Source organism: Salpingoeca rosetta, assembly GCF_000188695.1.
Source record: "Salpingoeca rosetta unplaced genomic scaffold supercont1.11, whole genome shotgun sequence".
NCBI classification, from domain to species: domain Eukaryota; class Choanoflagellata; order Craspedida; family Salpingoecidae; genus Salpingoeca; species Salpingoeca rosetta.
Genome location: NW_004754923.1, coordinates 979388 through 1007232, shown reverse-complemented (window position 1 = coordinate 1007232; position 27845 = coordinate 979388). Strand labels below are relative to the sequence as shown.

The 27845-nt window shown below is 55.0% G+C and overlaps 8 protein-coding genes across 8 annotated transcripts in view; 4 read left to right on the top strand and 4 right to left on the bottom strand.

Annotated features, from left to right (window-relative positions):
- Nucleotides 1–321: 321 nt before the first annotated feature.
- On the bottom strand, nucleotides 322–4168 carry PTSG_04927 (kinase subdomain-containing protein). The gene is made up of 7 exons (XM_004994186.1): nucleotides 4064–4168; nucleotides 3732–3824; nucleotides 3002–3371; nucleotides 2593–2763; nucleotides 1941–2371; nucleotides 1675–1758; nucleotides 322–1440 (listed from the first exon to the last, which is right to left on the bottom strand). The coding sequence occupies exons 1-7, from the start codon at nucleotides 4088–4090 to the stop codon at nucleotides 361–363; spliced, it is 2256 nt and encodes a 751-aa protein (XP_004994243.1). The 5' UTR covers nucleotides 4091–4168; the 3' UTR covers nucleotides 322–360.
- A 372-nt stretch (nucleotides 4169–4540) lies between these two features.
- Nucleotides 4541–10071, top strand: PTSG_12226 (uncharacterized protein; the record flags this gene model as incomplete). The annotated part of the gene is made up of 16 exons (XM_004994185.1): nucleotides 4541–4605; nucleotides 4682–4972; nucleotides 5049–5251; nucleotides 5508–5578; nucleotides 5773–5871; nucleotides 6082–6170; nucleotides 6475–6587; nucleotides 6629–6785; nucleotides 6844–7297; nucleotides 7485–7592; nucleotides 7997–8090; nucleotides 8294–8497; nucleotides 8829–9056; nucleotides 9241–9288; nucleotides 9558–9789; nucleotides 9990–10071. The coding sequence occupies 16 exons, from the start codon at nucleotides 4541–4543 to the stop codon at nucleotides 10069–10071; spliced, it is 2538 nt and encodes an 845-aa protein (XP_004994242.1).
- Nucleotides 10072–10756: 685 nt separating this feature from the next.
- Nucleotides 10757–12462, bottom strand: PTSG_04924 (phosphoglycerate mutase). The gene is made up of 3 exons (XM_004994184.1): nucleotides 12397–12462; nucleotides 12019–12105; nucleotides 10757–11720 (listed from the first exon to the last, which is right to left on the bottom strand). The coding sequence occupies exons 1-3, from the start codon at nucleotides 12457–12459 to the stop codon at nucleotides 10953–10955; spliced, it is 918 nt and encodes a 305-aa protein (XP_004994241.1). The 5' UTR covers nucleotides 12460–12462; the 3' UTR covers nucleotides 10757–10952.
- A 47-nt stretch (nucleotides 12463–12509) lies between these two features.
- On the top strand, nucleotides 12510–17556 carry PTSG_04923 (uncharacterized protein; the record flags this gene model as incomplete). The annotated part of the gene is made up of 17 exons (XM_004994183.1): nucleotides 12510–12512; nucleotides 12634–12744; nucleotides 12986–13110; nucleotides 13268–13364; nucleotides 13540–13633; nucleotides 13836–13936; nucleotides 14125–14174; nucleotides 14434–14501; nucleotides 14769–14852; nucleotides 15151–15227; nucleotides 15401–15544; nucleotides 15691–15744; nucleotides 15906–16004; nucleotides 16319–16485; nucleotides 16765–16914; nucleotides 17080–17159; nucleotides 17378–17556. 17 exons carry the CDS (start codon nucleotides 12510–12512, stop codon nucleotides 17554–17556), a joined length of 1683 nt encoding a protein of 560 aa, XP_004994240.1.
- Nucleotides 17557–18262: 706 nt separating this feature from the next.
- On the bottom strand, nucleotides 18263–19851 carry PTSG_04922 (uncharacterized protein). The gene is made up of 3 exons (XM_004994182.1): nucleotides 19581–19851; nucleotides 19175–19244; nucleotides 18263–18901 (listed from the first exon to the last, which is right to left on the bottom strand). The coding sequence occupies exons 1-3, from the start codon at nucleotides 19775–19777 to the stop codon at nucleotides 18380–18382; spliced, it is 789 nt and encodes a 262-aa protein (XP_004994239.1). The 5' UTR covers nucleotides 19778–19851; the 3' UTR covers nucleotides 18263–18379.
- Nucleotides 19852–19978: 127 nt separating this feature from the next.
- PTSG_04921 (uncharacterized protein) lies at nucleotides 19979–23499 on the top strand. Its single transcript, XM_004994181.1, has 6 exons — nucleotides 19979–20067; nucleotides 20263–20372; nucleotides 20659–21138; nucleotides 21497–21700; nucleotides 22006–22878; nucleotides 23183–23499. Exons 1-6 carry the CDS (start codon nucleotides 20052–20054, stop codon nucleotides 23264–23266), a joined length of 1767 nt encoding a protein of 588 aa, XP_004994238.1. The 5' UTR covers nucleotides 19979–20051; the 3' UTR covers nucleotides 23267–23499.
- A 298-nt stretch (nucleotides 23500–23797) lies between these two features.
- On the bottom strand, nucleotides 23798–25043 carry PTSG_04920 (aminotransferase class IV; the record flags this gene model as incomplete). Its single annotated transcript, XM_004994180.1, has 2 exons — nucleotides 23798–24709; nucleotides 24984–25043. 2 exons carry the CDS (start codon nucleotides 25041–25043, stop codon nucleotides 23798–23800), a joined length of 972 nt encoding a protein of 323 aa, XP_004994237.1.
- Nucleotides 25044–25325: 282 nt separating this feature from the next.
- PTSG_04919 (uncharacterized protein) overlaps nucleotides 25326–27845 on the top strand; it is a gene marked incomplete at its 3' end in the record, with an annotated part of 3363 nt that continues 843 nt past the window's right edge. Inside the window, exons 1-2 of the mRNA XM_004994179.1 lie at nucleotides 25326–26168; nucleotides 26458–27641. Of these exons, the coding sequence (XP_004994236.1) occupies nucleotides 25410–26168; nucleotides 26458–27641 (1943 nt within the window). The 5' untranslated portion in view covers nucleotides 25326–25409. The remainder of the gene's footprint in view (nucleotides 26169–26457; nucleotides 27642–27845) is intronic.

Here is a 27845-nt window from a genome sequence, read left to right as displayed (position 1 = left end):
GTTGTTGTTGTTGTTGTGTTGTTGTGTATGTGTGTGCGATTGATTGTAGGAGGATTCACGGCGTAGGGCCATTTAATGCAGCACAATTCACACACATAACACGAAGAACACACTGCTCGAGGGTCGCTTTAAAGAGAGGGAAGCAACCATCATCGTCTCCAGCCCCACAACACACGCACACACACACACACACGCATATCCATTCAAACAACGCACACACATGAACCTTCTCGCACTCATACACACACGTGCGCGCTCTCCCACTCTGTCCAAGCCAAACACCCACACCCACATACCCACACCCACACCCACACCCACCCACCCACACGCACACACACAAACACACGCAGCGCACTCCATTTAGAAGTACGCGCAAGCAATGTGCTGCATAATGTTGCGCAGCAGCTTTGCTGTCTCCTCCTTCTTCTTGTCGTCGTCGCTCTTGTCCTGCAGCGCTGCTGTCTCCTTCTTCTTGTCGTAGTCGCTCTTGTCCTGCAGAGCTGCTGTCGCCTGCTTCTCGTCCTTGTCCAACTTGGCCAACTTGGCCTCCAGCCACTGCAACAGGAACGCCTTGCCCTCAAGCAACCGGTACATGGCATCAGAGAGAGAAGTGGAGGAGAATACGTATGCAAACAGCAGCGATTCCCAATCCAGAACAACGTCTGCAGGAATCGCTTCTGCGTCGTGATGCAGCAGCCACTTGCGAGGGCGCTCCCGCAGCCGCGTGGAGTAAGATTCGGGAAGCGACGAAGGGGGGGCCTGTGCTTCATCCCGCGAGCGAGCCTTGCAGAGGAAACCAAAGTCGACGATGCAGCCGTTGCGCAGGATGTTGTGCGAGCGAATGTCACGGTGACATAGATCCCGTTCCGACAAGCGGAGGAGGTACTCAGCAGCGGCCGCAAGCCCCGCTTCGTCCTTGATGCCCGTGCCAAGAAGCGCCTTCTTGCCGTCGGTGCCCGCGCCCGTTATATGCTTCGATAGGTCGGGACAGGCAAACACGGGGCGTGACCGCTCGTGCACTTTCACCGTTTCCTCTGGATAGACGTGTTGCCAGCCTTTCCGTTCGTTGCTAGCCTCCTTGGCAGCGCCAATCTCGTGGCCGCCGCACACCTTCAACACCTCGCCGTTCACCAATGCAACCGTGACCGTATCCTCATCGCCTTTGTAGACGCACATTTCGTATGTCGTGGCAACTTTGGCAGACCTCGCCCGTGCTGCTTTGGTGACCGCAAGCTGCTGACGCTGATGCCCCTCCTTGCCGTTGTCTGCTGTGTCGGTCTGCGTGGCTGCCTTGTCGCGCTCTTCCTCATTCTGCACATCCCCATCAGCGCTGTCGTTGGTGTCGCCGTTGCCACTGTTGTTGCGCGCACCACCGTCAGCTGTAGATGACACATTGCAGACTCTGTGCTCCAGAATGGAGGTGAGACCGCTCCCTTTTCCCTGTGCCATGGCGTATGTGTGTGTGTGTGTGCGAGTGCGGAAGTGAGTATCATTGTTGATTGTTGAACGAAAGAAAGACGATACACGCACGCACACAGGATTTGTGTGTGCATATGCGTTTGTGTGCGAGGTGTGTCATGATGGCAGAATACCAAGACAGCAGGCGAGCAAGACAGCAAGAAGACAAGCAGGCAACAGAGTAAGTGGGCATCAAATCACTCCTGCGACGGCTACCTGGGCAATGGCGGCAATATTCTCGTAATGCGCCATGTGCTCTTTGTCAAGCAGCCACTCAATGACATTCCCGAGTTTCTCCAACTACAGTCCACAGCACAGGAAACCAATGTGAGCGCCATGTCCAACGACAATTAGCAGTATACAAGGCGACAGCCAGTCGATAGCAACTGCACATGCACACGCGCAGGAGCATGTGTGCCACACACACACACACACACAACGCACACCCTTCTTCTCTGTTCGCACATGCGGTGGCAACTCACTTTGGTGTCGCAAAGTTTTGTGTGGAGGACGCTGGGAAAGGCCTCCTTGCCGTGCACCTCATCGCCCAGCGTGCACGCGTACACGGACACGTTCTGCCCGCAGACGGTGATGGCAAAGGGAAACAAATACCCCTTCAACTTACGCCATTGCGGCCCCGCAGACTTGATGGCCCGTGATGCGTACTCCAGCACCTGCGCCTTGGCAGCATCCTGCGTCGGCTGGCTGCCATCGGTCTTGAGCTCAAGCAACAGCGGGTAGAAGTCAAGGTTTGACATCAGACGCACAACATAGTCGGCGACAACAGCGGTGTCGGCCTCAAATGATGCATGGCTCTTGACGTCCACTTTTGCATCACCACAAGCCTTGAGCAGAGGTATCTTCATGCGGTCGTTGAACCGCGTCTCTGGCGTGCAAAATACGCCAGAAAAGCCTGCAGTGCGGTGGGCGTGCATGGTGCAGCGTTGGTGTGAGCGACAGAGAGACATTCCCTTCCAGTGCCAGCACACCCGCGCACGAGTGCCAAAGACCCAACCACCATGCATCAACACCGACACATAAACACACACACACATGCCACGTTCTCTCGTGAAAAGGACGCTCACATGTACACGTGTACACAGCAAGCAAACACATGCTCGACAACGACCTTACCCCTCTTTGTGCCCTGATCGACTGCCCGTTGAAACCCCTCGTTGTGCAGGTGCCAGTTGGGGCAGAGAAGCTCGGCAGAGAACGGCTGCGCATAGACTGTTCTGTGGGCCGAATCCTTGTTCTTCTCCTTCTCCTTGGCAGCGCTGCTGGGGGTTACGCTTGACTCCAAATCTGCCACGAACCACACCAAACAGCCAGTATGAGTTCAAAACAATCTGCCAGCAACGTGTCAGTCAACCAGGGTGCTCATGCACAGGGCTGCTCGCAGTAATCTAACAACACTGATGCACACACACACACACACACACACACACACACACACACACACACACACACACACACACACACACAAGCATCAGCTCATTTGGTAACACAGCCGCACATTCAAGGCAGAGTGAGACAGGCGCACCTTGTCGAAACTGCCGTTGCTCTTCGGACAGCCCTTTGCGTGTCACGTTGTCAAGCTTCTTCAGGAACCCTTTTGCAACCCTCAAGGTCACCTGTGGCGTCGGCGTCGTTTCATCCAGCACACTGCGGACTTGCTGGAGCAGGTCCTTGATGTTGTCGGTGAAGGGCTTCTCCAGCAAGCTCTTGACGTATTGCTGTGCCTCAGATTTCGGTGACAGAGGAAAGGCTTTGAGCTTGTACTTGGCGGCGATTGTTTTGATCTGCTCAACAGAGGTTTGGTAGTCTGAGTCGGGGCCTAGCTGAGCGTCCCCCAAAAGGTTGTTGTACTCGTCTGTTGCTGCTTGCAGATATGCGCGCGCAAGAACGCCAGCCTGAAAGCAAGAAGGGCGGGTCGATTGGACGAAGTACAGCAGGTGCCCACAAAGTGAGATTATGGCTGGTGTGCACGTAGACAATTTTGGCGCCAAGAGCGTGTTGATGATGGTTTCCGAGTGCACACACGCACACACACATATGCACACTCAAACGCACACACATGCACACACATATGCACACACACATACATATACACAAACGTAAACATACACACAGGTGCACACTCACACATACACAGGTGCACACACTCACACATACACAGGTGCGCACATGTACATGCACATAGCCAGACACTCATACACGCGCCCTCTCGGGCTATCGCCACACGTTCGCACACAACCCAAACAATAACTCACGTCGTTTGTCGACAGGCTTGTCATGAGCTCAGGCTCTTTGGTTTTCCCCTTTTGAGAGGTGGACATTGCGGTACTGTTGTTTGAATCCTCTCCCTTGCATCGTCCATCATATGTGCGCGCGTGTGTGTGTGTGTGTGCGTGTGTGCAGGCGTACATGTGTGAGCAACTCAAAAAGCGCGCGCATTTGTGCTAGCAGGCAAGTGCTTCGACAACAAGTGATGCTGGGCCGTCACCGTTGCACATGCTGCGTGCTGCAAGGCACGTTGAACGGCTCCCTCTCCATCGCTTGCTCAGCCCTCAATGGCCCACCACACTTTGTCAGATGGCCTCACCGGTGTCGAAGCCTGCGCGGCTGTCATCTTGAGTGTCTGCGATTGTCTTGTTGTCTTGTCGCGGGTGGTGGTTGATGTTGGTGGTGTTTCGTTTTTGAAAAACCGAGCGAGGGAAAATGGCAAACCACAGGCCGAAAAATGAAGATGATTTCCATGATTCCTCGGCAACAGCAGTTGTCTGCTTTGCTGTGTCGTCGGCGGACTGTCTCTGTCTTGTCTCCGTATGGGCACGGCCATGGTTCGACGTGCATCGATGTGCCGCAGAGGTGCTGTGGTGGCTGTTCTTGTCGCTGTTGTTGTTGTTGCTGCTGCTGTGCCCATGGCTGCACCTGCAGCTTCCCAGAACACCCACCACCACCACCACTCTTCCGACGACGACCACCACAACAGCTGCAGTAACAGCAACTTAACAAGTGCACTGTCAGCAACTTGAACAACAACGCCGCCCGCGTTTGCGCAGGTGCGGAGCTGAGATCCATGCGCATCCTCGTTTGCCGAGTGCCCATGCGATCTCACGGCGGAGTGCAACGCAAACTGCTGCTGTGATCCGTCATGCACGACGCTGGTGAAAGTGCGCTTTGCCTACTGCAACACGCCAGACATCAAGCCCTTGCGCAGGTGCGTGTACGACGACTTCTTCGTCACCAACGAGGGCAGAAACCAGGCCATCCAAGCAGCAGAGGGCAGCAGCATCGCGTGCGTGCTGGTCGACAACACAAATGACCGCATCTCGTTCAGGGAGCCGCGCACGCCGCTCAATGACGCCGCGTTCCAGGCATTCGCAGACGCTGCACGCCCCCACCCCATATCCTTCAGCCTCGAGACGCTGCAGTACACGCCGGAGGAGGCCATCTTCATTCCGCCACGCAACACCATCCCACGCCAAGACCCTTTCCCCTTTTACGTCACGTATGGCGCGATCGTGTACATCACGCAGGACAGCACGACGCTCACACCGCTGCCTTTTCCCGCCGACACGCTGCAGGAAGGGGGGTGCACCACGCAATCCAACGCGCCTCTTTGCGTCTGCGCCAGGCACGTGCACCCGCATCATCCCAGCGGCAGACGATGCCGAGCGTGTTTGGGCAATGTGCAGTCCTGGTGGCGACCTTGATGTGCCGGTCCCAGCAGACGCCGCGGTCCTTGCAACATACACAGGCATCACAACCAACATCCAAATCTCTTACAGTCAGTCGAGACCTTGGGAAGGAGGAGGGAGGAAGTGGGAAGTGATGTGGTGTTGTGTGTGGTGTGTGTGTGTGTAGTGTAAGGAAGTGTTTGTGTGTATGTGTCTGTGTGTGTGATGTGTTGTGTGAGGAGTGTTTGGTGTGTGTGTGAGGAGTGTTTGGTGTGTGTGTGTGTATGAGTGTCTCATTGTCTGTGACTTCACATGACCTCACATGACCCCGCATGACATTTTCCCGCCCTTGCTTTGCCTTTACAGGTGGATGTGATGGTGATTGCACCATCCGTTACAACGCATCCACCCAACGCTGCATCAACGCTGTGCAAAAGGTGTCGTGTATGTCTCTTTGCTGTGTGCTGCGTGTCTGTGTGCTGTGCCTCTGTGTGTGTATGTGCTGTGTGTGCATGCGCGTGTCTCTCTCTCCGCCCTTTGTTTCCGTCCTTCCCCTCTGTGTGTGCGCCTTCCCTCGTTGCGCCTTGCTGCCAACACCATCCCTCCATTGCTGCACGGCCCCTGGTGCCAGATCGAGTACACCATCCAGCTTGGCCTCACTACCATCTCCTCCCTCAATGTTGCCGTGACCGTCGCTTCCTTTGACGCCTCGGCTACCCGCACGTGGTGTGTTCATCTCTCTCTGTGTGTGTGTGTGTGTGTGTGTGTGTGTGTGTGTGTGTGTGTGTGTGTGTGTGTGTGTGTGTGTGTGTGTAGCCACCCCCAATCCCTCATCCTGCGACGCGGCACCTGTTGCCGCTGCACGTGCTGCTTCTTCTGCACCGATGCCACTTCACCATCACCACCATCGCCGCCATCACCACCCTGTTGTGCCTGCCAGCTGCAGCAAGTGCATGGTGGCGACGCACGAGTGCCATCAACGATTGCAGCACCTCAGCCTGCACAGACGCTTGTGCCGATGCTGATGATGTTGGTGTTGGCTGCTGCAGGTTGCTCTGTGTGGCCTCTGATCAGGAAATGCAATTCTGACAAAAGCTCCCGATTTGAACTGATTTCAGTTTTGTTTTCAAATCACAAGAAGCAAGCAAGCAAGAAGCAAGCTGTTGTTTTGTTGTTTGCCCCTTCCCCACCGCAACCAGCTGCTCACACAGACACAGACAGACACAGACACAGACACATACACAATGTGTGGCGTGACTGCGCGCGTGTCGGTGCTGCTGGCACTCGTGCTGGGGTACTGGGAGCAATTTTCTTGGTGTTGTGAAATGCACAGGGAGGCAGACACGTGTGACACCGATGCTGCTGCCAACAGCAATGCCACCGTGCCGACGAACGTGGTGCAGGCCTCACCAGGCTTCCTCGGCCTGGCACGGCCACCCTCAAACTGTCAGTTCGGGTTCCCGGGCAGTGTCGCAGGGTGATTGCAGACCTGCCGGGAAATGCTTTCGGCACTGCCGGCAGCGACAACGGAAATGGAGCCCCCGCAGATGTGGGCCCGCAAACGGCACGCTGTACCTGCAGGGCTGGCAACGACATTTGTGTTCCAGACCAAAAACGGCAAGCAGCAACAACAATGACCATCCCGTGAGCGTCACGGACATCAAGGGCGTTTTTGTCAACACTGCCAACGCTGGCTTTGAAGGGGCGACGTGCAGCGCGTGAACGACACCGTGACCGACGTGGAGGGCGCGCTGCGCACCGAAATCTCCACCACCAGCGAGGTGGTGACGGATGCGCTTGTGCCGCGGTTCAGCTCCATGGAGGCGGCCATTGCCCGCTCTTTCGCTGCCATCAACGCGTCTCTCGCCGCCACGTGGTCGTCCCTGGATGGCGTCAACGCCAGCCTCACAGACAGCATCCAAGATGTGCAGCGGCATGTGAACCGAGCCGCCGCGGAGGCCAGCATGGCCACCGGCGAGCTGAGCCAGGAGGTATCCACGCTCTTCGAGGGCATGGGTGGCGTCGTGGGCGAGCTCACGTCAAAGCTCTCTGCAAGCGAATCAACACAGACCAGCCAAGCAGACACGCTGTTGCAAGTCCAAGGCCAGATCTCAACCATCCTGTCCAAGCAAGCAGACTTTGCAGCTTTCCAAAAGGTAGACAGTCAATGTCTCTCACACGCGAGGTTGAACACTCAGGCGAGATTTGCGTTAAGTGACAAGGCATGGTGTCAAGAAGAGCTTGACTGAGCTCATGGTGTGTGCGTGTGTGTGCGTGTGTGTGCGTGTGTGTGCGTGTGCGTTGTTCTTTCTTGTGCTGTGTTGCTGTTGCTATTGCCTGCAGGCATCGAGCCGTGGCCTTGTTCCGGATTCCCCTGCATCCACCTGCGGCGAAGTGACATCGAAAGATGACGGCGTCTACTACTTTTCCACCTCCACCGGCGTTTTCACGGTGTGTGTGTGTGTTTGTATTTGTGAGTGAGTGAGTGAGTGAGTGAGTGAGTGAGTGAATGAGTGCGTGTGTGTATTTGTGTGTGTGTGTGTTTGAATTTGTGAGTGAGTGAGTGAGTGAGTGAGTGAGTGAGTGAGTGAGTGCGTGTGTGTATTTGTGTGTGTGTGTATTTGTGAGTGAGTGAGTGAGTGAGTGAGTGAGTGAATGAGTGCGTGTGTGTATTTGTGTGTGTGTGTGTTTGAATTTGTGAGTGAGTGAGTGAGTGAGTGAGTGAGTGAATGAGTGCGTGTGTGTATTTGTGTGTGTGAGAGAGAGTGTGTGTGCATCTGTGACTGTGTTTTTGTATCGGTGGCGCTCACGACAACGATGAGTATCTTCGTCATGTGCCACTTTTGGGAGCACAGGCGTTTTGTGACTTCCAGCGCGATGGCGGCAAGTGGGCGAAGGTGCTTCAGTATCCGGGACAGAACTACGTGGGCTGGACCGATGACAGCACAGGTTTGTGTGTGCATATGTGTTTGCAGTGGTGAGGCCAAGGCCATAACGATGCTGTTTCGAGAATGGTCTTGGAAGTCTGTGTGTACACATGCGCTGCTCTGAAGCGATGTGGAGACAATGAAGTAAGGCCTCGGACAAGAGGCTGTCATTGCCCGGCAACGCCTCACCTTGGTTTGCGCGCGTGTGTGTCATACATGAAATAGGATCCGTGGGCAACATTGCCACGAAGGACCTCGTGTCATCCTTCAGCAAGCTCTCAGACGTGCAAATCAACAGCATCAAGTCGTCAGCCTCTGACTTTCGCGTGTGGAAGATCGAGTCGGGCTGCACAAACAACAACTTGTACATCATCACGCCCCACTCGTATGTGGACACGCGAATAGACCTTGGTCTCGCACTGGATGAAGGTGCGTCGAACCACGCTTGGTTTGCATGGGTGTACTTGTGTGCTTGTGTACTTGTGAGTGTGTCTGAGTATGTGTGTGTGAGAGTGTGAGTGTAGGTGTGTGCGTGCGTACATGTGAGTACGTGTGTGTGTGTGAGTGTGCCTGAATATGTGTGTGTGAGAGTGTATGTGTGTGTGCGTACATGTGAGTGTTGCATATGTGTGTGTGTGTGTGTGTGTGCTGGCAGCTGCTTGTACGCATGGCATACCTTGTGTTTGCTTTGTGCTCAATCTCACTATCACACCCTGTGGGTTTCCTTTTGGTACATTGTTGTCGTCCGCTTTTGCTTCAGTGCACATTCACTGCCTTGCACCGACGCTTGCCGAGTGTGATGGTAACTGGAACACGGGGGACATGCGCGGGTATGACAACGGCGGCGGCCTTAACCTGCTTGACACGTATTACGTCAGTGGTGACTTGGATCAATCGTGCAACCGGTTCTTCTTCGGGCATCGCGGGAGTGACAACCACTACACGTGCTATGGCCCAAGCGACAACTCCCGTCGCTGCATGAGCGCAGGTCTGTTTGTGTGTGTGTGTGTGTGTGTGTGTGTGTGTGTGTGTGTGTGTGTGTGGGTTTCTGCTCCTGCTCTGTATTCTTCTGTTGGTACGCTGTGTGGTGTTATGACGGCTGAATTATTCTTAACTTCACCCGAATGAGATGCACTCCTGCTCACTCTGCCAATCCATGGTCACGCCGACAGGATCACAATGTACCTGCGGCAGCAGCTCCAACTATCCACCACACAAGGGTGAGCTGTCGCAACGAACACCACCTCCAGTGTACATAGGAGCACATACACACATTCAGTCACACACACTAACACACACACACACACACACAAACAGTCTCACACACATACACACATGCATACGCACAGTTGTGCGCACACACATGAACACTTTTATCTTCCTTCTCTTCGATTGATTCGCAACAATCAACCTCACAAGAATACATGTTTGTTTGTTTGTTTGTTTGTTTGTTTGTTTGTTTGTGTTTTACATTTTATGTGATTTTCAGATTTCACAATTTGGGTGAAACCCCTGGACGAGTCCACTGTGAACCTTGTGGATGGTCTGCTTCCGGATAGTCCAGCGCAGTCGTGCAGTACTGTCCTTTCAACAGGCTTGACACGCAGCCAGGCATACTACCTTCGCGCTGGCGACAATGTCTTTCGTGGCTTCTGCGACCAGACGGGGGCTGACGGTGGCTGGCTCAAGGTCTTGCACGGCGCTGGCTACCAGTACCGCGAGTGAGTCAACTCATTGCGTGCATATGTGCGTATTGTGCGTACGTGCGTATGTGTGTGTACCTGTGTGTGTCAGCCAAGCTATCTGTGCACTCCCTTTGGCAGCCAAGTATCTGCTTATCTTCTGCAGGTGCCGTCCAGATGAATTCATCATACTCCACCAACGAGCGCTCGACATCTCATCGCTGCTTCTCTGCCGGCAGCTCGTGCACGTGCGGTCAGGGCGTGGACCACCCCGTCCACAAAAACCTCCAGATCTTCGTCAAGCCCTTCTCGGAGTTCTGAGTTTTGGGTGTGTTGGCTTGACGACGTGCACCCCACAAGCCGCACGTGTGACTGCGTGACTGCGTGTGTGTGTGTGTGTGTGTGTGTGTGTGTGTGTGTGTGTGTGTGTGTGTGTGTGTGTGTGTGTGTGTGTGTGTGTGTGCGTGTGTGTGTGCGTGTGTGTGTGTGTGTGTGTGGAGACACAATGCTGCACTTGCAGTGTGGATGCTTGTGATGGTCACACTGTGGCAATCATCGCTCGCACCCCACCGGTTGACCGTCTTTCAGTTGTTCAGTCGAACAAACACTCTTGTTTTCTTTCGTTTGCCGGCGCGCTTTTCTTTCTTTCTTTCTTTCTTCCTTTCTTTCTTGCCTGCATGCATGCAGTCTCGCAACTGTTCTGTATCCCGACGTTTCTATTCCGCCGCCTCCTACCTTTCCCTGCAACGCTGGCTGCCCTTTGGCACGCACGCACGACTGCCTTGTTTTGTTAATTTGCCCCTCCCCATTGTGTTACCTGCGAGCATTCAGTTTTGTCACCTTGCCAACCGTCTGTGGCACCCTCTGTGTTACCATTCTTTCCCAGCCCATGCATGCTGCTTATCGCTTCTCTGGATCTGGGCTGATGGTTGTTATGAGGCGGTTCAAACTACACAGCGCCGCACGCACCGAAGAAGATAACAACAGAGGTGTTGTACGCTTTCGTTTCGCGCGCAATGTGATGTTGTTTACTTGAAATGCGAACCGCGCACAACGGCACACGATGCACAAAGTGAATGTGCCGTGTTGTGTGATGAAGAACACAAACAGGATGAAACCCGCTTCGTTTGGCGAAGCTGCCAACAGAAACACGTGCGACAGGCAACTGAAGGCTGGCAGCCAGACGCTTGATTGTACATTGCCTACGTGGTTCCACCACCACCACCACCGTCGGCATCGTCCTTGCTGTCGCAGTGGTTATTGTGATCGTCGTTGTGAGGGAGTGGGCGTGGAACGATGTTGGAACTGGTTTGCAGCTGCAGCGCAACGGAGCGCACCTCCCCTGTGGCGAAGGGGGCAGCAACGTGCTCGCAAGCGGTGGTGTCGACAACGATGTTGACGAGTGCTGCGAGAAACGAGGAGTGCGACACGATACCAATAGGGGAGGTGCTGGCGTCGGCAATATCAAAGACGCGACGCATGGCGGTGGTGGCGCGCTCGGCCAGCTCTGCCTTTGTTTCGCGGCGAGGCGACCAGAGGGCATCGTGGTCACTGGGGATGTGGGAGAAGTCGATGTGCGGGAAGTGCTGCGACACGTGTGAGATGGGGCTGCGCATGTCGCAGTGGTGGACGCCGAGCTGCTCGCGAAGGTGCTCCACAGCGACCATCCGGGGACGGGCTTTCTCGGAAGGGAACACAAGGCTTGCAGTCTGCAGCGTGCGTTTGAGTGGGGACACGAACACCATGTCCAGTGGGGCGTGGTGGCCTTCCTCAATGGCACGCTGCAGCGCCTGTGCGCCGTGTTGTGCCTCAGCCTTGCCCTTCTCTGTCAGTGCTGGGTCAACCAGGTCTTCGTTGATGTATGGGCACGGGGTTTCTTTGCTTGGCACGCCGTATTTACACGTGCAACCGTGCCCGGCTTCAATGGCCGCCAAGTTGTGATGCCCTTGTCCATGGCGAATCAGCACCACCTGCAAATACGCATGCGTGTGTGTGTGTGTGTGTGTGTGTGTGTGTGTGTGTGTGTGTGTGTGTGTGTGTGTGTGTGTGTGTGTGTGTGTGTGTATGTGTGTGTTTGTATGAGTTTGTTTGTTTGTTTGTGTGTGTGTATTTGTATGGGTTTGTTTGTTTGTGTGTGTGTGTGTGTTTGTGTGTACGTTTGTGTGTGCGTGTGTGTATGTGTGAGTGAGTGAGAGACGTGCCCATGAGCAACGTTAACTCAACTTCCCGTCACCACGCCCAATCTCACTTTTGCTTTCACGTACGAACCGTCTTTGTGTCTGGCATGGCGTCGGCCTCCTTGAGAGGAACAGCCCTGAACACCTTGGGAAAGGTGTGCCGGAGCTCCTCCATCTCCTGTCACAGTTGCGTCGGGTAAAAGCGAAGGAGATAAGCAACATTCATGCGCGAAGTGGATGCGAGAAACAACAGTGCCTCACAACACCGAGGAGCGCGCTCACACAGACTCCGGCACAAACACAAACACAGACACAGACACACACAATCACACACACACACACACAACGCGCTCACACAAACACACACACACACACATACACACACACACAAACACACAGACACAGACACACACACACACAGACACACTTGCATCTGCCTCTGCTCACACTCACTCGCTCACCTGCTCACCCGCTCATGTTGTTGCCGTTCGTCCAGAGGATCCATGCCTCCTGCTGTCCTCGGTGGTGACATGCGATTTATGTGCTGTCGCAAAGTCCGCCTCGTCATCAACAACAGCGGAGATGGTGGGTCTGTGCGTTTGCTGTGCCATGTCACGGCGACCCCAGCGCGCATGCATGCCCTCACCTCACCTCACCTCACCTCACCCCACCTCAACGCGCGCGACTGCATGGCATGCGTGTGTAGCATGGACGCGTCAAGGTGCGAACGTCTGCAGAGCAGGCGGAGATCAAACGCAAGGAGCGGCAGAAGCAGGCCCAGCAGTTTGCCGCTGTCAAAAACAAGATCTTCACTCTGGTCAGCGTGTGTGAGTGTGATTGTGAGTGTGTGTGAGTGTGTGAGTGTGTGAGTGTGTGAGTGTGTGAGTGTGTGAGCGTGTGAGTGTGTGAGTGTGTGAGTGTGTGAGTGTGTGAGTGTGTGAGTGTGTGAGCGTGTGAGCGTGTGTGTATGAGTTACCTTGCTTGCTTCCTGCGTGCGTGCGCATGTGCGTTGTTCGTGCTCATGCACGAATAACTGGCGCGCTCGTGCGAACACGTAGAGGGCGGAAGGAAGCCATGCACCGGAGGCCATGGACATGACGGCCCGCTTGCTTGAGCAGAACCCGGATGTGGCTACGCTCTTCAACTACCGCCGCGAGATCCTCCTCCACAACAAGAAAGACATGTACGCTGACACACACGCTTGTATGACCTGACACTGTGCTTCCTTGTGTGGTGTTCGACTTCACACATGGTGCACTTGCGATGTTCTGCTGTATCATCATAACCATCATCATAATCCCCATCGTCATCGTCACAACCACCACACGCTTGCTCGCCAGGACGGAAGAGGAGTATGCTGGGAAGATTAAGGAGGAGTTGCAGCTGTCCACCACTTGTTTGAAGCGCAACCCAAAGTCGTATTCGGCGTGGCACCATGTAAGCAGCCGTCTTACTGTGTACGCTATGGTTTCATTCTTCTGTCTAGGGCCTTTTCTGCTGCCATTTGAAGTGCCTCCGATCTCATGCTGTTGTTCCTTCACATGTGTGCATGTGTGTGTGTGTCTGTGTCTGTGTGTGTGTGTCTGTGTTGTGATGGTTATGTCGGTTACAGCGGCGTTGGTGCGTGCTGCAAGTTGGTGGGGAAGATGTCTTGCAGCAGGAGCTTGCCCTCACCACGCGCTACCTTGGCCTTGATGAGCGCAACTGTGAGTACACTTGCTATGTCTCGGAGTGCACCAAACGCATGTTGTGCTATGTTCGTTTGTGTATGTGGTGTATGTGTGTATGTGTATGTGGTGTGTTTGTGTGTTCAATGTTGTCTTCAAGCATCATCGTGTGCAATCAGTTTCCTCTTGATGCCACACTCATCCAGAGAGTCAACGCTCACTTACACGTGTGCGTGTGCAGTCCACTGCTGGGACTACCGCCGCTTTGTTGTTTCGCAGATTCCACCTGAGGCGCAAGCCAAGATTGACGAGAAGCAATTCGCCAAGGTTGCAGCTGACGTGGTATTATGAGGGGGTGTGTGTGTATGTGTGTGTGTGTCTGTGTGTGTGTGTGTCTGTGTGTCTGTGTGTGTGTGTTTGGGGGTGGGTGTACTGGGTTGATTCGTGGCCTCATGAGGCTAACGGGAGCCCCGGTTTTGCGTCGTTTTCACGTCATCCATCATCATCCCCATCCATCTCGCTGTTGGTAGGACAAAGTTGTTGAGAACTTTTCAAACTACTCTGCGTGGCACTACCGCAGGTGGGAACACCGCGCAGTTGCTGTTTGTGAAGGTGTTGTTTTGCTGCTGTTGCTGTCATGCATCTGGCAGTGATGGCCCAAACACGCACATGACATACGTCACGCCGCTTCTTGGTCTGAGCGCACAGCTGTTGGAGTCATCTTTCAACATATGAACATACACACACGCACACACACACACATCCCTCGCTTCTCTCTCTCTCTCTCATGCGCGTACACGTGCACATCTTTCTTGCAACCTCTTCCTCTCTGGCTGCAGCAAGCTGCTGATGGCGGAGCACAGCGTGCAGTTTGGCCTCGAACTTCCTGCCGCTGTGTGGAAGGAAGGTGTGTGTGTGTGTGTGTGTGTGTGTGTGTGTGTGTGTGTGTGTGTGTGTGTGTGTGTGTGTGTGTGTGTGTGTGTGTGTGTGTGTGTGTGCGTGGACAACTGCGTGCTGGGACATGCTCCTGTTGCATGCAGGTGGCCTATGACACAGTTTTCCTTCTTACTATGCTCATAACAAACATTCACACACTCACACTTTCTCACACACTTACTGCCATCTCCCAATTTGTTTTGCGCACGCGCGCGCGCGCGTGTGTGTGTGTGTACAGAGCTTGCGCTGGTGACGGACCCCATTTTCATTGATCCCGTTGACCAGTCGAGTTGGATCTACCTCCAATGGCTGCTCACCCCACGTGCGTCACGTGTCAAGCACGGCAGTGCCATGACGACTGTATCTGATGCCAGTATCTTTCCGTGTTTCCTCGATGACACCTACCCGTCTGCACTGTTCCTCATCTTAATTTCAAGCATCGCACTCTGCCTGCGTCTTGCAATCACAAATCCACACTGCCATACATCACCGCGCTGCCGCATCGCAACACTCGAACACACACACACACACACATACACATACACATACACACACACATACACACACACACGCACACACACACGCACACACACACACACACATACACACACACAAAACAGGACCCGCACCTGCCCGCCCGCGCGTTGTGTTCCTCCACAACCGCACACTTGTCATTGTCTGTGATCAGCCCGTCAAGGTGGGCATTCTCTGCCGCACATGTGTGCGTGTGCGTGTAATCTTTTGCAATTCTCGCTTGATTCTACATTCACCCACACACTTTCTCGTACACATGCACGCACACGCACTCATGCACATAAGCACACATTCACACACACGCTCTCCGCCCGTTGTCCTGTGTGCCTGCTCCAGGTGGCTGATGCGATCACCATCACCAGCGGCGATGATGGCGGTGCGCGCGTGTGTGTGCAGTCGTCGTCGTGCGTTGGGCGGTCTGGCGCCGTGTGGACTCTCCATCTCGCAGAGCACTGCCCCGCTGTCACCATCACAGCAGCGGTGGGTTGATGGTGGTGGTGAGGATGTGGTGGCGTGAGACCACGAAGTCTGTTGGTGTTGTTTGGGATGTTCTTGTCTGTTTCACTTTGCGATTTGCCTTACATCACTGCTCACCTTCCGTTGTTGCCTTTGCGCCACGGCGTCAGGAGTGCGATGGCAGTGATGGGTCACAACCACCACTTGTGACAGGTGCAATTGAGGTATGCTCTTGGTTTGTTCTCATGCGCTTGCGATGTTTGATGGCACCAGTGGCATCGTTGGCCCCATCAATACACATACATACATACACACGCACACAAACACACACATACACATACGTGACCATTGTATCTCGCCTCCCGCGTCAACACGTTGCGTTCAGGTGCGCCAGGATGGGCTGTGGCGGAGCGCCGCTGCTGCTGTTACTGCTCTGCCCGAGCGCGTCCAGGGCGTCGTCGACATGCTGCTGGAGCTCTTGGCGGTGCGTTGGTTTGTGTGTGTGTGTGTGTGTGTGTGTGTGTGTGTGTGTGTGTGTGTGTGTGTGTGTGTGTGTGTGTGTGTGTGTGTGTGTGTGTGTGTGTGTGTGTGTGTGTGTGTGTGTGGTGTGTGTGTGTGTGGGTGTGTGTGTGTGTGTGTGTGTGGGTGTATGGGTGGGGCGGTGCCAGGCTCGAGAGTGTGTATCGATAGCTGCATCAATTTCGCTCAGCAGCTCACAACACCGCGCGCCACAACACCATTGTATCCATGCACCCCATTGCATTACATTGCATTGCATCGCATTGCACGGCCTGATAGGATCTGACCGAGACGGACATGCGCGCGTGTCTGCAAACGCTCGCGTATGCGTACACGACGCACGTGCCAGATGCCGCCGACACGAAGCGGTTGTGTCTGCAATGGTTCACGCAGCTGCAGACGGCTGATCCTCTCAGGCGCGGATTCTACAGAGAAATGTGCAGCAGGTGCTGTGTTGCTTTGTTGTGTGGTTGGCTGTGTGGTTGAACACTTGCTGCTTGCAAACTTTTGCGTGTGTGTTTGTTCGTTCGTGAGGTGAACCTGCTTCGTTCTACATGTGTACACACATCAATCACAATTTGTATGCTCGCCGTCCTTGTTTGTGCTTATGTGCAGCACAATGAGCGTGCTTTGTCGTGGTCCATGTCAGATCTGTGTCTCCCTCATGCATCCATGATACGCTGTCTGTCGTTGCCCCTGCCTGTGTCACAAACCATTTTTCTCAGGTTGAATATCGCTCAACAGTTGAGTGAGGCTGACGATGACACGACGCTCTCGCTGTCCTCCCTTCATCTCTCTTGTTTGGACGGCATTGAGTCTGCATGTCACGCCAAATACGTCGATGTCAGCGATAATGCTCTCACAACCCTCGCACGGTGTGTGATGTGATGTGTGTATGTCTGTATGTGTGAGAGTGAGTGCATGTGTGTGTGTGAGAGTGAGTGCATGTGCATGTGTGTGAGTGAGTGCATGTGTGTGTGTCACAAACACTGTTCGCACACCAACACTCCACAACCCCCCGTCTCTGGTCTCTGCAACAGCCTGAGTGTGCTACCACGAGTCGAATCAGTGAATGCGAGCGGAAACCACATCTCCACGCTGGATATGGCCTGGTTTCAAGGTGTGCGTGTGTGTGCGTGTGTGTGTGTGTGTGTGTGTGTGTGTGTGTGTGTGTGTGTGTGTGTGTGTGTGTGTGTGTGTGTGTGTGTGTGTGTGTGTGTGTGTGTGTAAAACATCTGTGTGCCCACCCTCTCACATCATCCTCGGTTCTGCAATGACTAATCACACCGCCAATATCACCGGCAACATCACCGGCAACATCACCACCACCATCGTCAGGTCTCTCGAGTCTGCAGCGCGTGGACGTGCGCAACAACCCCATCACCTCCGTGTGCAACGCAGCCACCGCCGCCCCGCCATTGCCGCGTGTTGAGGTCCATATCGGCGGTGGTGCTGTGCAGGTGTCTGCTGATGTCGTTGATGCACTGAAGAGTGCGGGCTGGACCGTCATCGTCTAGCCGCTGCCCATTGACATGTGTGTGTGTGTGTGTGTGTGTGTGTGTGTGTGTGTGTGTGTGTGTGTGTGTGTGTGTGTGTGTGTGTGTGTGTGTGTGTGTGTGTGTGTGTGTGGTATGTGTCCGTCGCTTATCTCTTTCCCCTCTTTCCCTCCGACGTACTCTTCGCTTGCACCAGTTGAAAATGGGGGTTCGTGTAATGGGTTCCAAGCTACATACAATGATGAATGTCACATCAGCATCATTACCCATGAGACCAGGCAGCGTTGGTGAAACGCATGTGACGGAAGGGGTGGACACGTGGCGAACAGCACAGGGGCGAGCAGCATGTCACGCACCACGAGAATCGTGCAATCGACAAAAGGGGGGGGGGGGGGTTTGAGAAGCATGAGGAGGCAGTGGGAGGGGACAGGCAGTGATGGCATTCATTGGCATACGCCGTAAAATCAGCGGGATATAGGGGGGGGGGAAGAAGGAGGAGGGGGCGCAACACCACAACGACAGCATCAAGCACGCTATTTGCTTGGATCTACATATGCAACAAGGTGGCAATACGACAGCCACCCTCACACGCAGTCGGACACCTGAGAATCATACATGAGAATCACACCAAAGGCCACACACACACACTTGCACGTACACATGCACGTACACATGCACGTACACTTGCACGTACACACACACACACACACACACACACACACACACACACACACACACACACACACACACACACACACAAACACACACACACAGGCACGCAAGAAATGGTGACGTTGTATCGCCTGCGTCACGATGCCGTGTGCACCACCGCAGGCCGCCGGCACTAGTTTGCGATGGCCTTGTTGGATTGGAGGTCCAGCAGGAGCTCCTCCGTCTTCCCTTTCCTAAATGCCCTGACCCAGAAGTGCAGCTCAAGCAGCCCGCTGACAGCCAGGATGAAGAACGACGAATAGCAGATGGCGTTGATGACGCGCAGCGACACCATCAGCTCAAACGAGTCGCACGTGCTCTGCGCGGCGTTGAAGTAGATGTAGATGGACATGTACAACACGACGACCATGAAGATGCCCAGTGCTCGCAGGGAGTAGTGTCGCAGCCCCTTGACGGTGGACGTGGCCTCCATCAGCGCCACGAGCAGCAGGCCGTAGATGAAGAACACTGCGCGGCTGAGGTTGAAGTCGCAGAAGATGGGGAAATCACGGCGCTCCAGCAGGCACTGGCAGTAGGCGGCAACGGCGCCGTAGGTCTGGTTCAGTTCCAGCGAGAGTTCGCCAGCCATCGCGTCCTCTCGCCAGAGGTCTGGGCGGCCATATGAGAAGTGGCACAGCTCACGCTGGATGGAGCACTGGAGGCACAACCAGCGTTGTCGCGTAAGACGATTTATGAATGTGCGTATTTGGTTTGGGAAGGGGGGAGAGTTGGGGATGAGGAAGTGGGGTTGAGGGGGGCCCACACTTTGGGCGTTGCGGATACAAGGAAGAAGCAACAGCCAGGAACCTCAAGCAACAAAGGTGCAGTTTGTTTCAAAAACATCGTTGGCGTATGTGTGTGCACGGCTGGAAGAGGAGAGAGCCATGATGAGCGGAATGTGGGTGAAGGCCAAGGATGGTAAACTCACGGGACGTGCGAAGAAGTCTGGCTCATCCTGACCGCCTTTTTCCACCCATACTTGTAAGCAGTCGAAAAACCTACATGTAGTACAACACGCGTTTGCGAGAAGTTGCGTGGGGGGTGCGCACATGAGTGTGGGTGTGGAGCAACAAGGAGAGTCGCTTGCCATGGAAGCGGTAGCAAGTGTGGCTTGGACACATGTGCACCTGCACACACACACACACACACACACACACACACACACACACACACACACACACACACAGGCAAGCAAACAAGCACATACACACAAGCACACACACAAGCACATACAAACACAAGCACATACAAACACAAACACACACAAGCATACACACAACACACAAACAAACACACACACAACACACAAACAAGCACATACAAACACAACGTGCCTGCAGCCTAGCGGGATGGCGTGAAGTTCTGTGAGAAGGTAGATGGCGAGGAGGGTCATGAGGGCTTCGATGACCTTGTTTGTGATGGCCAACGCGGCCATGAGGTCTTCCTTGTGATGCGCCGCCAGCTTCCACCTGTTTGTTCTGCCCCTGTTTCGCCTCGCTCGCTGGCGAGGCCTTGACTTTGCGCGCGGCATCCTGCGTCTGTGTGTGTGTGTGTGTGTGTGTGTGTGTGTGTGTGCTTGTGTGTGTGCTTGTGTGCTTGTGTGCTTGTGTGCTTGTGTCTCTCTGTCTGTCTGCTTTGTGTGTGAGGTTCACTCCCCGCCTGCCTCTGTATTGGGTGTGGTGGAGGGAAAGTAAATTTGCCTTTGCCATCAACGTCAATTTTGCTGTCGAAACGACAACAAACACCGCCCACAAACAACAAGACAACAAAAAAGCTTGCAAGCAAGCAAGCAAGCAACAACAAGCATGGCGGAGGCACCAGGTGTGTGTATGCATCGCCTCTTGTTGTTGTGTGCCTATCTCGCTCTCTGTCCTGCAAAAGGATGTCCGTCTGTCTGTTCGCCCACTCCTCGACTGCTCACACCATATGTCTATTCCTTCGTTTGGTTTGGCTCTTGATGCTCTATTCCCCCCTTGTGCTCTGTTGTTTATTTGGCTGTTTGGTGGTGTTGTGTAGCACGGGACGTGGAGATCACCAAGGGCCCAAAGGGGTATGGGTTCAACCTCGCCTTGATGGGCGGCGTGCACTTCTTCCGCGTCATTGAGCCCGACGGACCAGCACACAAGGTAACGTGGGAGTTGAGGTGCTCGTTTGAGCGTGTGAACCTTTGAAGAAAAACAACGTGGCGTTGAGTGAGAGTGAAAAGGACGTACAAGCTACACACAAGAGGATTGTCTAGTTGTCCAGTTTTCAGCTTTGTACATCCACACACACACACACACACACACACACACACACACACACACACACACACACAGCTGGCTCATCCTTTAGTTGCTTTTTCACTGCCCAATACCCCTGATTACTCCTTGCTTCAACCCCTGTCACGCTCCCCTTTCAACCCTGCATCAGGCTGGCGTGAACCCGGGCGATCGCATCCTCAAGGTCAACGGGCAGGATGTGCGCCATGCCTCGCACAGCGCCTTGGTGACGCTGATGAAGCAGGCAGGAACGGTGTTGCGCCTGCAAGTACAAGCGCTGTCCAAGGATCAACTGCAGACCCTCAGCAAGCCGCCGCCAGATGAGCAATCAGTCTCCAAGATGAAGCAGGACATGCAGCGCGAACAGCGGCAGCAAACACAGCTGATGCAGCAGCAGCAGCAGCAACAACAACAACACCAGCAACAACAACAACAGCAACAAGGGCGCATGTCCAAGCAGATCTCTTCCTCCAGCCTGAAGGAGGGGCAGGTTCGCCTCATGCTGGTGCGGACAGACAAGGGCTTTGGTTTTAACCTGTCAAAAGCGGGTGACAAGCACTTCTTCCGCGTCGTGCAACCTGGCGGTGCTGCAGCAAAGGCGGGCGCTCACCCAGGCGACGAAATTGTGGCGGTGCGTCAACAGCTGTTTGGTTTTGTTGCCAACTCGCTTCCGCACACGAACCCGCGCAAAAGCATTTGGTCATGGTACTTGAGGGTCTGTTTTCATGGTGGCACTGCGTTGGCACCTCTTGTCTGAATCCTCCTCCACCTCCTCATGCTCATCATCATGGCTGGTTTAGCTGCTTGGTTCCTTGCACGCCTGCATGTTTGCACGCAAGCTTGGCTGCTTGAAGCTTGATGGCATGTTCCATGTCTCTATGTCTAGCCTTTGGTTCTCGTGTCACGCTGGTCTCACGAGTTTTGTTGTTGGGTATTGCACGCCATGACCCCGCTTCCCTCCTTGCATGTGTGTCTGTATGCGTGCCCAGATCAATGGCAAATCCATTGCAGGCATGCAGCACTCTGATGTTGTTCAGCTCATCAAGGATGCCGGCGAGGCCGTGGAGATTGTTGTTGTGCCACAAAAAGGGCGGGCATCGATGGCTGCCTCGGATTCCACCTTCAAACAAATCTCACAAGCACAAGAGCGTGCTAAAGAGGTTATCCAGGCCGATGCAGAGCGCGTGCGCCAGGTCAGCCAGCTGCCTGTGCATTTGTGTGTGTGTGTGTGTGTGTGTGTGTGTGTGTGTGTGTGTGTGTGTGTGTGTGTGTGTGTGTGTGTGTGTGTGTGTGTGTGTGTGTGTGTGTGTGTGTGTGTGTGTGTGTGTGTGTGTGTGTGTGTGTGTGTGTGTTATTGGTTGTGCGTGGCAGTGCTGACGGTGAGGAGCCATCAGCTTGAACAAGTATCTGATGACAAGTACCTTGTACTTGAAGTGTTATCTTCATGCCATTTTGCCCCGGGCCCCACCCCCTTTGCCCCATTGCTCCCTACTTGTAGGCAAAGGCGGATGCAGAGAAGGCGCGCAAGGCGAGCCTGGTGGAGGCCGACGAGCTGCGGGAGCTGCGTCGGCGCGAGCAGTTTGAACACGACCGCAAGATCATCGAGGAGAACCTTGCCGAGGCGAAGAAGGACGCGGAGACGCTGCGTGCACGCATGAAGACAGCGCGCGAGAGCGCGCAGAAGGTGGGCACGCCGCTTGAGCTGAAGAACATGCAGGACATCCTCAACGGCATTCGCGAGCGCGAGTTTTCGCGCCTCAAGGAGCAGCAGTCGGAGGATCTGCCCAGCGACGAGTACGACAGGCAGGTGGAGGAGCTGCGACGCGAGATGCAAAAGGCGGTCATCGAGCAAGAGATCTTTGCTGTGCAGGCGGCAGAATGGAGCAAGTTTGCGGTGGATTGTGAGCAGCGGCGCAAGGAGGAGGAGCGACTGGCCAAGGACGAGTTTGAGCGGACAAAGGCCGCGCGTGAACGCGATCTCGAGTTCCTTCGCCAGAAGGAGGAGCGCATGAAGCGGCTGATGGAGGAGGCTGAGCAGCAGCGGCAGAAGGAGATTGAGGAAGCAGCGGCAAAGCGGCGCCAGCAGGAGGACAAGTTGCGCAAGGAGGCGGAAGCGCGCGCAGCCAAGGCCGAGGCAGCGGCGCAGGCGCGCAAGGAGCAGCAGAAGCTGTTTGAGGAGCGCGAAGAGAGGCAGCGCAAGATGGAGGAGGAGGCACGGCAACTTCGCGAGCAGCAGCAGAGGGAAGAGCAGGAACGCAGGCAGAAGCTGCAGCAGCGCTTGGACGAGGAGGAGGAAGCCAACCGGGACCGCTTTGGCGTCATGCTCAAGCGGCGCGTCCCCGAACCCAAGGGCAACCCGAGCCACCCTATGGTGAGTGTATTGCGCGCGCGCATGTGTGTGTGTTCGTGGTGTGCTATGTTGTGTTGTGTTGTCTTGTGTTGTGTTGTGTTGTGTTGTGCTGTGGTGTGGTTCAGCCATTTTCTCCGTTTGTTTTGTGCATGTGCGTGCATTCCCGTACATCTGCACGACCGCACCCGCATGTATGGTTGCACCCACATGCATGGTTGCACCCACATGCATGGTTGCACCCACATGCATGGTTGCGCGCACATGCTGCTTATGCGGTTCCATAATAATGTCATGTGCTAATGCCACTTGCGTTTTGCTTGATCAGATTGGCCACCTGGCTCAGCGCAAAGGAGCCGCCAACCTCTTGCACATTCCTCTCAGCAATGGCATGAAGGACACTGCCATGTAGCCTGTGTGAGCGTGTGAGCGTGTGTGTGTGTGCGTGTGTGTCTTTGTTTTGTTTGTTGGTGGTGGAGCTTTGCATCTTCTTTACATGATTGTGTATGTGCTTGACGTGGCATGGTGGAGCACACGCGTTGACACCATTTTTCCTGTCGTGGGACTTGCGCGTGTGTGCGCGATGTTCGGTTTTTGTTCTCATGATACAAAGCACAGACCACCATGTTTGAGCCAAGAAAAGGGTAACTGTTTATGGCAGGGGAACACGCAGTGGCAAGCACACACACGAATGAACAAGCAAACACACACAAACAAATAAACGCACACACACACACACACACACACAAACAAATGCACAGACACAAACAAACAAACACACACAAACAAATAAACGCACGCAAACGCACACAAACAAACGCACACACACACACACACACACACACACACACACACACACACACACACACACACACACACACCATCTCAGCACGTCAGCAATTCAGCACACTTGCTTGATGCCGTCTTCTGTGTCGTGGTTGGGTTAGTTGTCGGAGATGGTGAGGTGCTCCAGGGCGCGCTCAATGTAGAGCTTGCGCAGGCGCTTGGTGATGGGGCCAACCTTGCTACCGCTGATGGGACGGCCATCCAGGGACGTGACGCCGGTCACAAAGAGGCCCGCGGAGGTGGCAAAGGCTTCATCGGCAGCCAGCGCGGCATCAACGCCAAAGTCTGCCTCCTCAAACTCAAGGCCCTCCGCAGCCTCGACAATCTCCTTGACGACGTTGCGGGTGATGCCGGGAAGCACGTTGCGGTGCAGGCCTGGGGAGATGACGGTGTTGCCCTGCACGATGAAGGTGTTGTTGGAGTCGCCCTCCGTGATCATGTGCGTGTCTGGGTCCACAAACCAGATGCCGTTGTAGCCCTCGCGCGCAGCTGCTGTCTTTGAGAGCGAGGCGCCGAGCAACTGCACGGTCTTGATGTCGCAGCGGCGCCAGCGGATGTCTGGTACCGTCTTGATGCTGAGGCCCGACTCGATGGCGGGGGCGTTGAGGAGGTTCAGATGCTGCGCGAACATGACAATGTTCTGCGTCATGCCGGCGTCGACAAGGCTGTTGTAGGTGAAGGTGCGGTCCCCAGCCCCGCGGGTGATCTGCATGTACACAACGCCCTCATCCAGCTCGTTGCGGTCGACGACCTCGAGGATGGTGTGAACAAACTGCTCCTGTGACATGGGCATTGGCATGCCAACCTTGGCCAGGGAGCGCTCCAGCCGCTCCATGTGTGGGACTTCGTCGAAGATGCCACCGTGGATCACAGACACGACCTCATAGATGGCGTCTCCAAATAGGAAGCCGCGGTCAAACACAGACACCTTGGCCTGGTCGGACGGCACAAACTCCCCGTTCAAGTACACGGTGCTTGGGGTGATGAGCTGCTTCTGCTCCTTCTGTGACTGTGATGGCGGTGGTGGCGGCGATTGCAGCAGGCGCCCGGCGCTGGAAAGGCATCGTACACTGCGTGCGCCAGTGCGTGTGCGTGAGTGTGTGCATGTCAGTGATGTGTGCGTGATGTGTATGTGTATGCATGTCAGTGGTGTGTGGGTAAGGGATGGCGTGTGCATGGTGTTCAAGTGTCACACGTAGTGTTGTGTGGGAAGGTTGTGCATTCAGATTGAGGTGTGATGATGGTGATGGTGATGGTAATGGGAAACGCAACGTTGTGGACACAGGTTCTTCTTCTGTGAGCGCTGAATCGCCTTGCTGAAGCGCTGGGCAGCCTTTTGACATGCGGTGTTTTGTAGTGGTACACCACAAACGCACACACACACACACATACGTGCAACGAACCTTTGGGTGAGCGTGCGTACAGCCCGTGGCACTGCCATCCTCGTCGCCCTCGTTGTCATCATCATCATCATCATCATCATCATCATCAACAACAACAACAACAACAACAACAACGTCGTCTCACTCACACAAAAGGTCGGTCGCTGCTGTGTCTTTGCACTGATAAACTGAATGCTCTCTGTTTCGCCCTTGCCGCTGCAAGAGCCATTTTTGATTGTGCAACGACAAGCTTGGGGCGTTCGAAGTGCCCGCAGGACTCGAATAGAGAAGTCGTGGGTGCTGTTGCGAATCGCCAACAACCACACCATGGAAGGCGACGAAGATGATCAGCAGCAACGGCAGCAGCAGCAGCAGCAGCAGCACGAAAGGTGGCGGACGTTGCTGCTGGATATGGGTGATGATGATGATGATGATGATGTGTTGCTTGGTCGGGGCGGCCCAGCACGAGGGTACCGTCGAGCTTGCGAGAGCAGCACAGACCCCACGTTCCCAAGGGGTGGTGACCACGGCGGTGGTGGTGACGACAGCACTGCGTCGAGAGAGGCGAGGGAAGTCACCGCAGCGCCTGCGTTGACGTCAACAACTGGTGATGTGGATGTCCCCGTGTCTGTCGGTCCTGAAGCGGATCATGACGACGCAGTGGTGCTTGCAGCACCACGAGGCAATGATCGTCTTGGCGATGGGGGAACCGAGACTGCAGGCAGAGAAGGTGGGGATGGCGGTGCCTCCGGCGAGCATGCGTCCTCCAGTGTGCTGTTGCGCGAGCAGCTGCTGCAGGCTGCGCGCGATGAGCAGGAGGAGCAGCTGCGCCAACTCCGAGAGGAAGAGGCGCGCGCTCCGCGACTTCAAATCGATTTTGCTATGCCAACCTTGCTCCCAGACACCGCCGAACAAGACCCGGCGTCACAAGCGGCAGGCCGGTCTCCTGATGCACAGCAACAACAGCAGCAGCAACAACAGCAGCAACAGCTGCCTTCTTGGGGAACCAGTTCGCTCGAATCCAAGGATGGTCGTCCCGTCAGTCCACGGGAATCCATCATCCAGCTAGGGCGTCCAGGCCAACGGGTAACAAGCTTTGCGTTGTGTGTTGGTTGTGCATGCGTATACGTTATTGTGATTGTATGGCTTCATGTGTGCTTGAGCTTGTGATACCTTGTGAGTGGATCTTGCAGCCATCTGCGCTTCACATGAGCCATTCATCTGACCCTCTCAACTCTTGTAGAATCGTTACTTCCATGGTGGCATTCTCAGCCTCACATTATCGGTCATGCATCCCTCCTTTACAAACACACACACATGCGCGCGCACACACACACACACACTGCACACTGCACACTGCGCGTGGTGTTGTCAGATCAACATCATGGTGCTGAGGGCCAATACAACGCTGTACGACAAGTTGGAGCTGACCCGCCATGGAATCCTGCGGTACGTGCAGCAAGCAGTTCGCTCGGATGTGATTCACATTAGGGACGAGCTTGACAGACTGCTCCTCGAAGCAGAAACGGAAGCAGCACACCACCTCGCACAACAACAGCAGGAGCAACAACAACAGGGCAACAATGGCACCGGAATAGCAGCAGCGCGATTCAGCCAACCGGAACAGCAGGATCAGCAACACGAGGAGCAGCGGTCCCCGCGTCAACGAAGGCGTCGAAGACAACAACAACAACAACAACAACAACAAGACCCGCAACAACAACAGCAGCAGCAGCAACAGCAACAGCAACGACAGCAATCACAACAACCATCGAAGCGAGCATCGTTGCAACATCAGCAACGAAGCCAGCTGGAGACAGGGGGCACGCCTGGTAGAGGGCGAATGGGGCGGCGCGTGCCGCGTACACGGCGTCGCAGCGTGTCGCTCGCACGCGAGCCCGTGATCATGGGTCGCCGGTTCCAGCTGCACCAGCGCGACGTGCGGCAGCTCGACTTCTCCACATCGCGGTCGGGGGAGCCGTTCATTGGCGTGCGACAGCTGGTCATATTGGTCAAGCTGCCGCCCTACCACGCGCTGATTCTGAAGGACCGGTGCTTGCTGCTGCTCCCGTTTGGCGCTGACAGCATGATTGAGCCGCTGTTTCGCCGACTGCCGCTCAAGACGGACGAGCAGACGCCGTTTGAGTTTCGCGCGCTGGACACGTTTATGGACGTGGTGGTGGAGCAGGCACAGGCGTCCCTGCGCTCGCTGGAACCCAAGGTTGCCGATGCACTGCACGCGCTTCGCAAGCTGTCCACGACACGGGAGCTCGACTCCCTGCGCGTGTGCAAGAATGAGGCGAGCGAGCTTGAGGCGTCACTGAGGCGCGTGCAGCGTGCGCTGGGCGATGTGCTTGAGGACGACCAGGAGATGCTGTACATGCACCTGACGCGCATGTGCACCAAGCCGGAGGAGTTTGAGGAGGGCATGGACGGCTCCACGGTCCAGCACACGCTGATTGAGGAGAGTGAGTCGCTGATTGAGACGTACTTGCAGGATGTCAACGACCTGCTGCAGCACTTGCAGCTCTTGTCCCAGCGCATCACCAGCACAGAGAGGTATAGTGTGTGTGTGTGCGTGTGTGTGTGTGTGTGTGTGTGTGTGTGTGCATGAATGTGCGTGCGTGTGTGTGTGTGAATGTGTTTGCGTGTGTGTGTGTGCATGAATGTGCGTGCGTGTGTGTGTTGTGTTGTGTTGTGTCTTGCGTGTGTGTGTGTGTGTGTGTGTGTGTGTGTGTGTGGTGTGTGTGTGTGTGTGTGTGT

Coding starts and splice junctions, on each gene's coding strand:
- PTSG_04921 (XM_004994181.1), top strand. Junction 21,701..22,005: donor ATGCAGAGCGCGTGCGCCAG/GTCAGCCAGCTG, acceptor CCCTACTTGTAG/GCAAAGGCGGATGCAGAGAA. Junction 22,879..23,182: donor GCAACCCGAGCCACCCTATG/GTGAGTGTATTG, acceptor TTGCTTGATCAG/ATTGGCCACCTGGCTCAGCG.
- PTSG_04927 (XM_004994186.1), bottom strand. CDS start 4,090: ATGACAGCCGCGCAGGCTTCGACACCG. Junction 3,825..4,063: donor CCGCGCAGGCTTCGACACCG/GTGAGGCCATCT, acceptor GGACGATGCAAG/GGAGAGGATTCAAACAACAG. Junction 2,764..3,001: donor GCAACGGCAGTTTCGACAAG/GTGCGCCTGTCT, acceptor GGTTCGTGGCAG/ATTTGGAGTCAAGCGTAACC.
- PTSG_04922 (XM_004994182.1), bottom strand. CDS start 19,777: ATGCCGCGCGCAAAGTCAAGGCCTCGCCAGCGAGCGAGGCGAAACAGG. Junction 19,245..19,580: donor GCCATCCCGCTAGGCTGCAG/GCACGTTGTGTT, acceptor TACTACATGTAG/GTTTTTCGACTGCTTACAAG. Junction 18,902..19,174: donor CAGACTTCTTCGCACGTCCC/GTGAGTTTACCA, acceptor TTGTGCCTCCAG/TGCTCCATCCAGCGTGAGCT.
- PTSG_04924 (XM_004994184.1), bottom strand. CDS start 12,459: ATGTCACCACCGAGGACAGCAGGAGGCATGGATCCTCTGGACGAACGG. Junction 12,106..12,396: donor AACGGCAACAACATGAGCGG/GTGAGCAGGTGA, acceptor CAACTGTGACAG/GAGATGGAGGAGCTCCGGCA. Junction 11,721..12,018: donor CCATGCCAGACACAAAGACG/GTTCGTACGTGA, acceptor GCGTATTTGCAG/GTGGTGCTGATTCGCCATGG.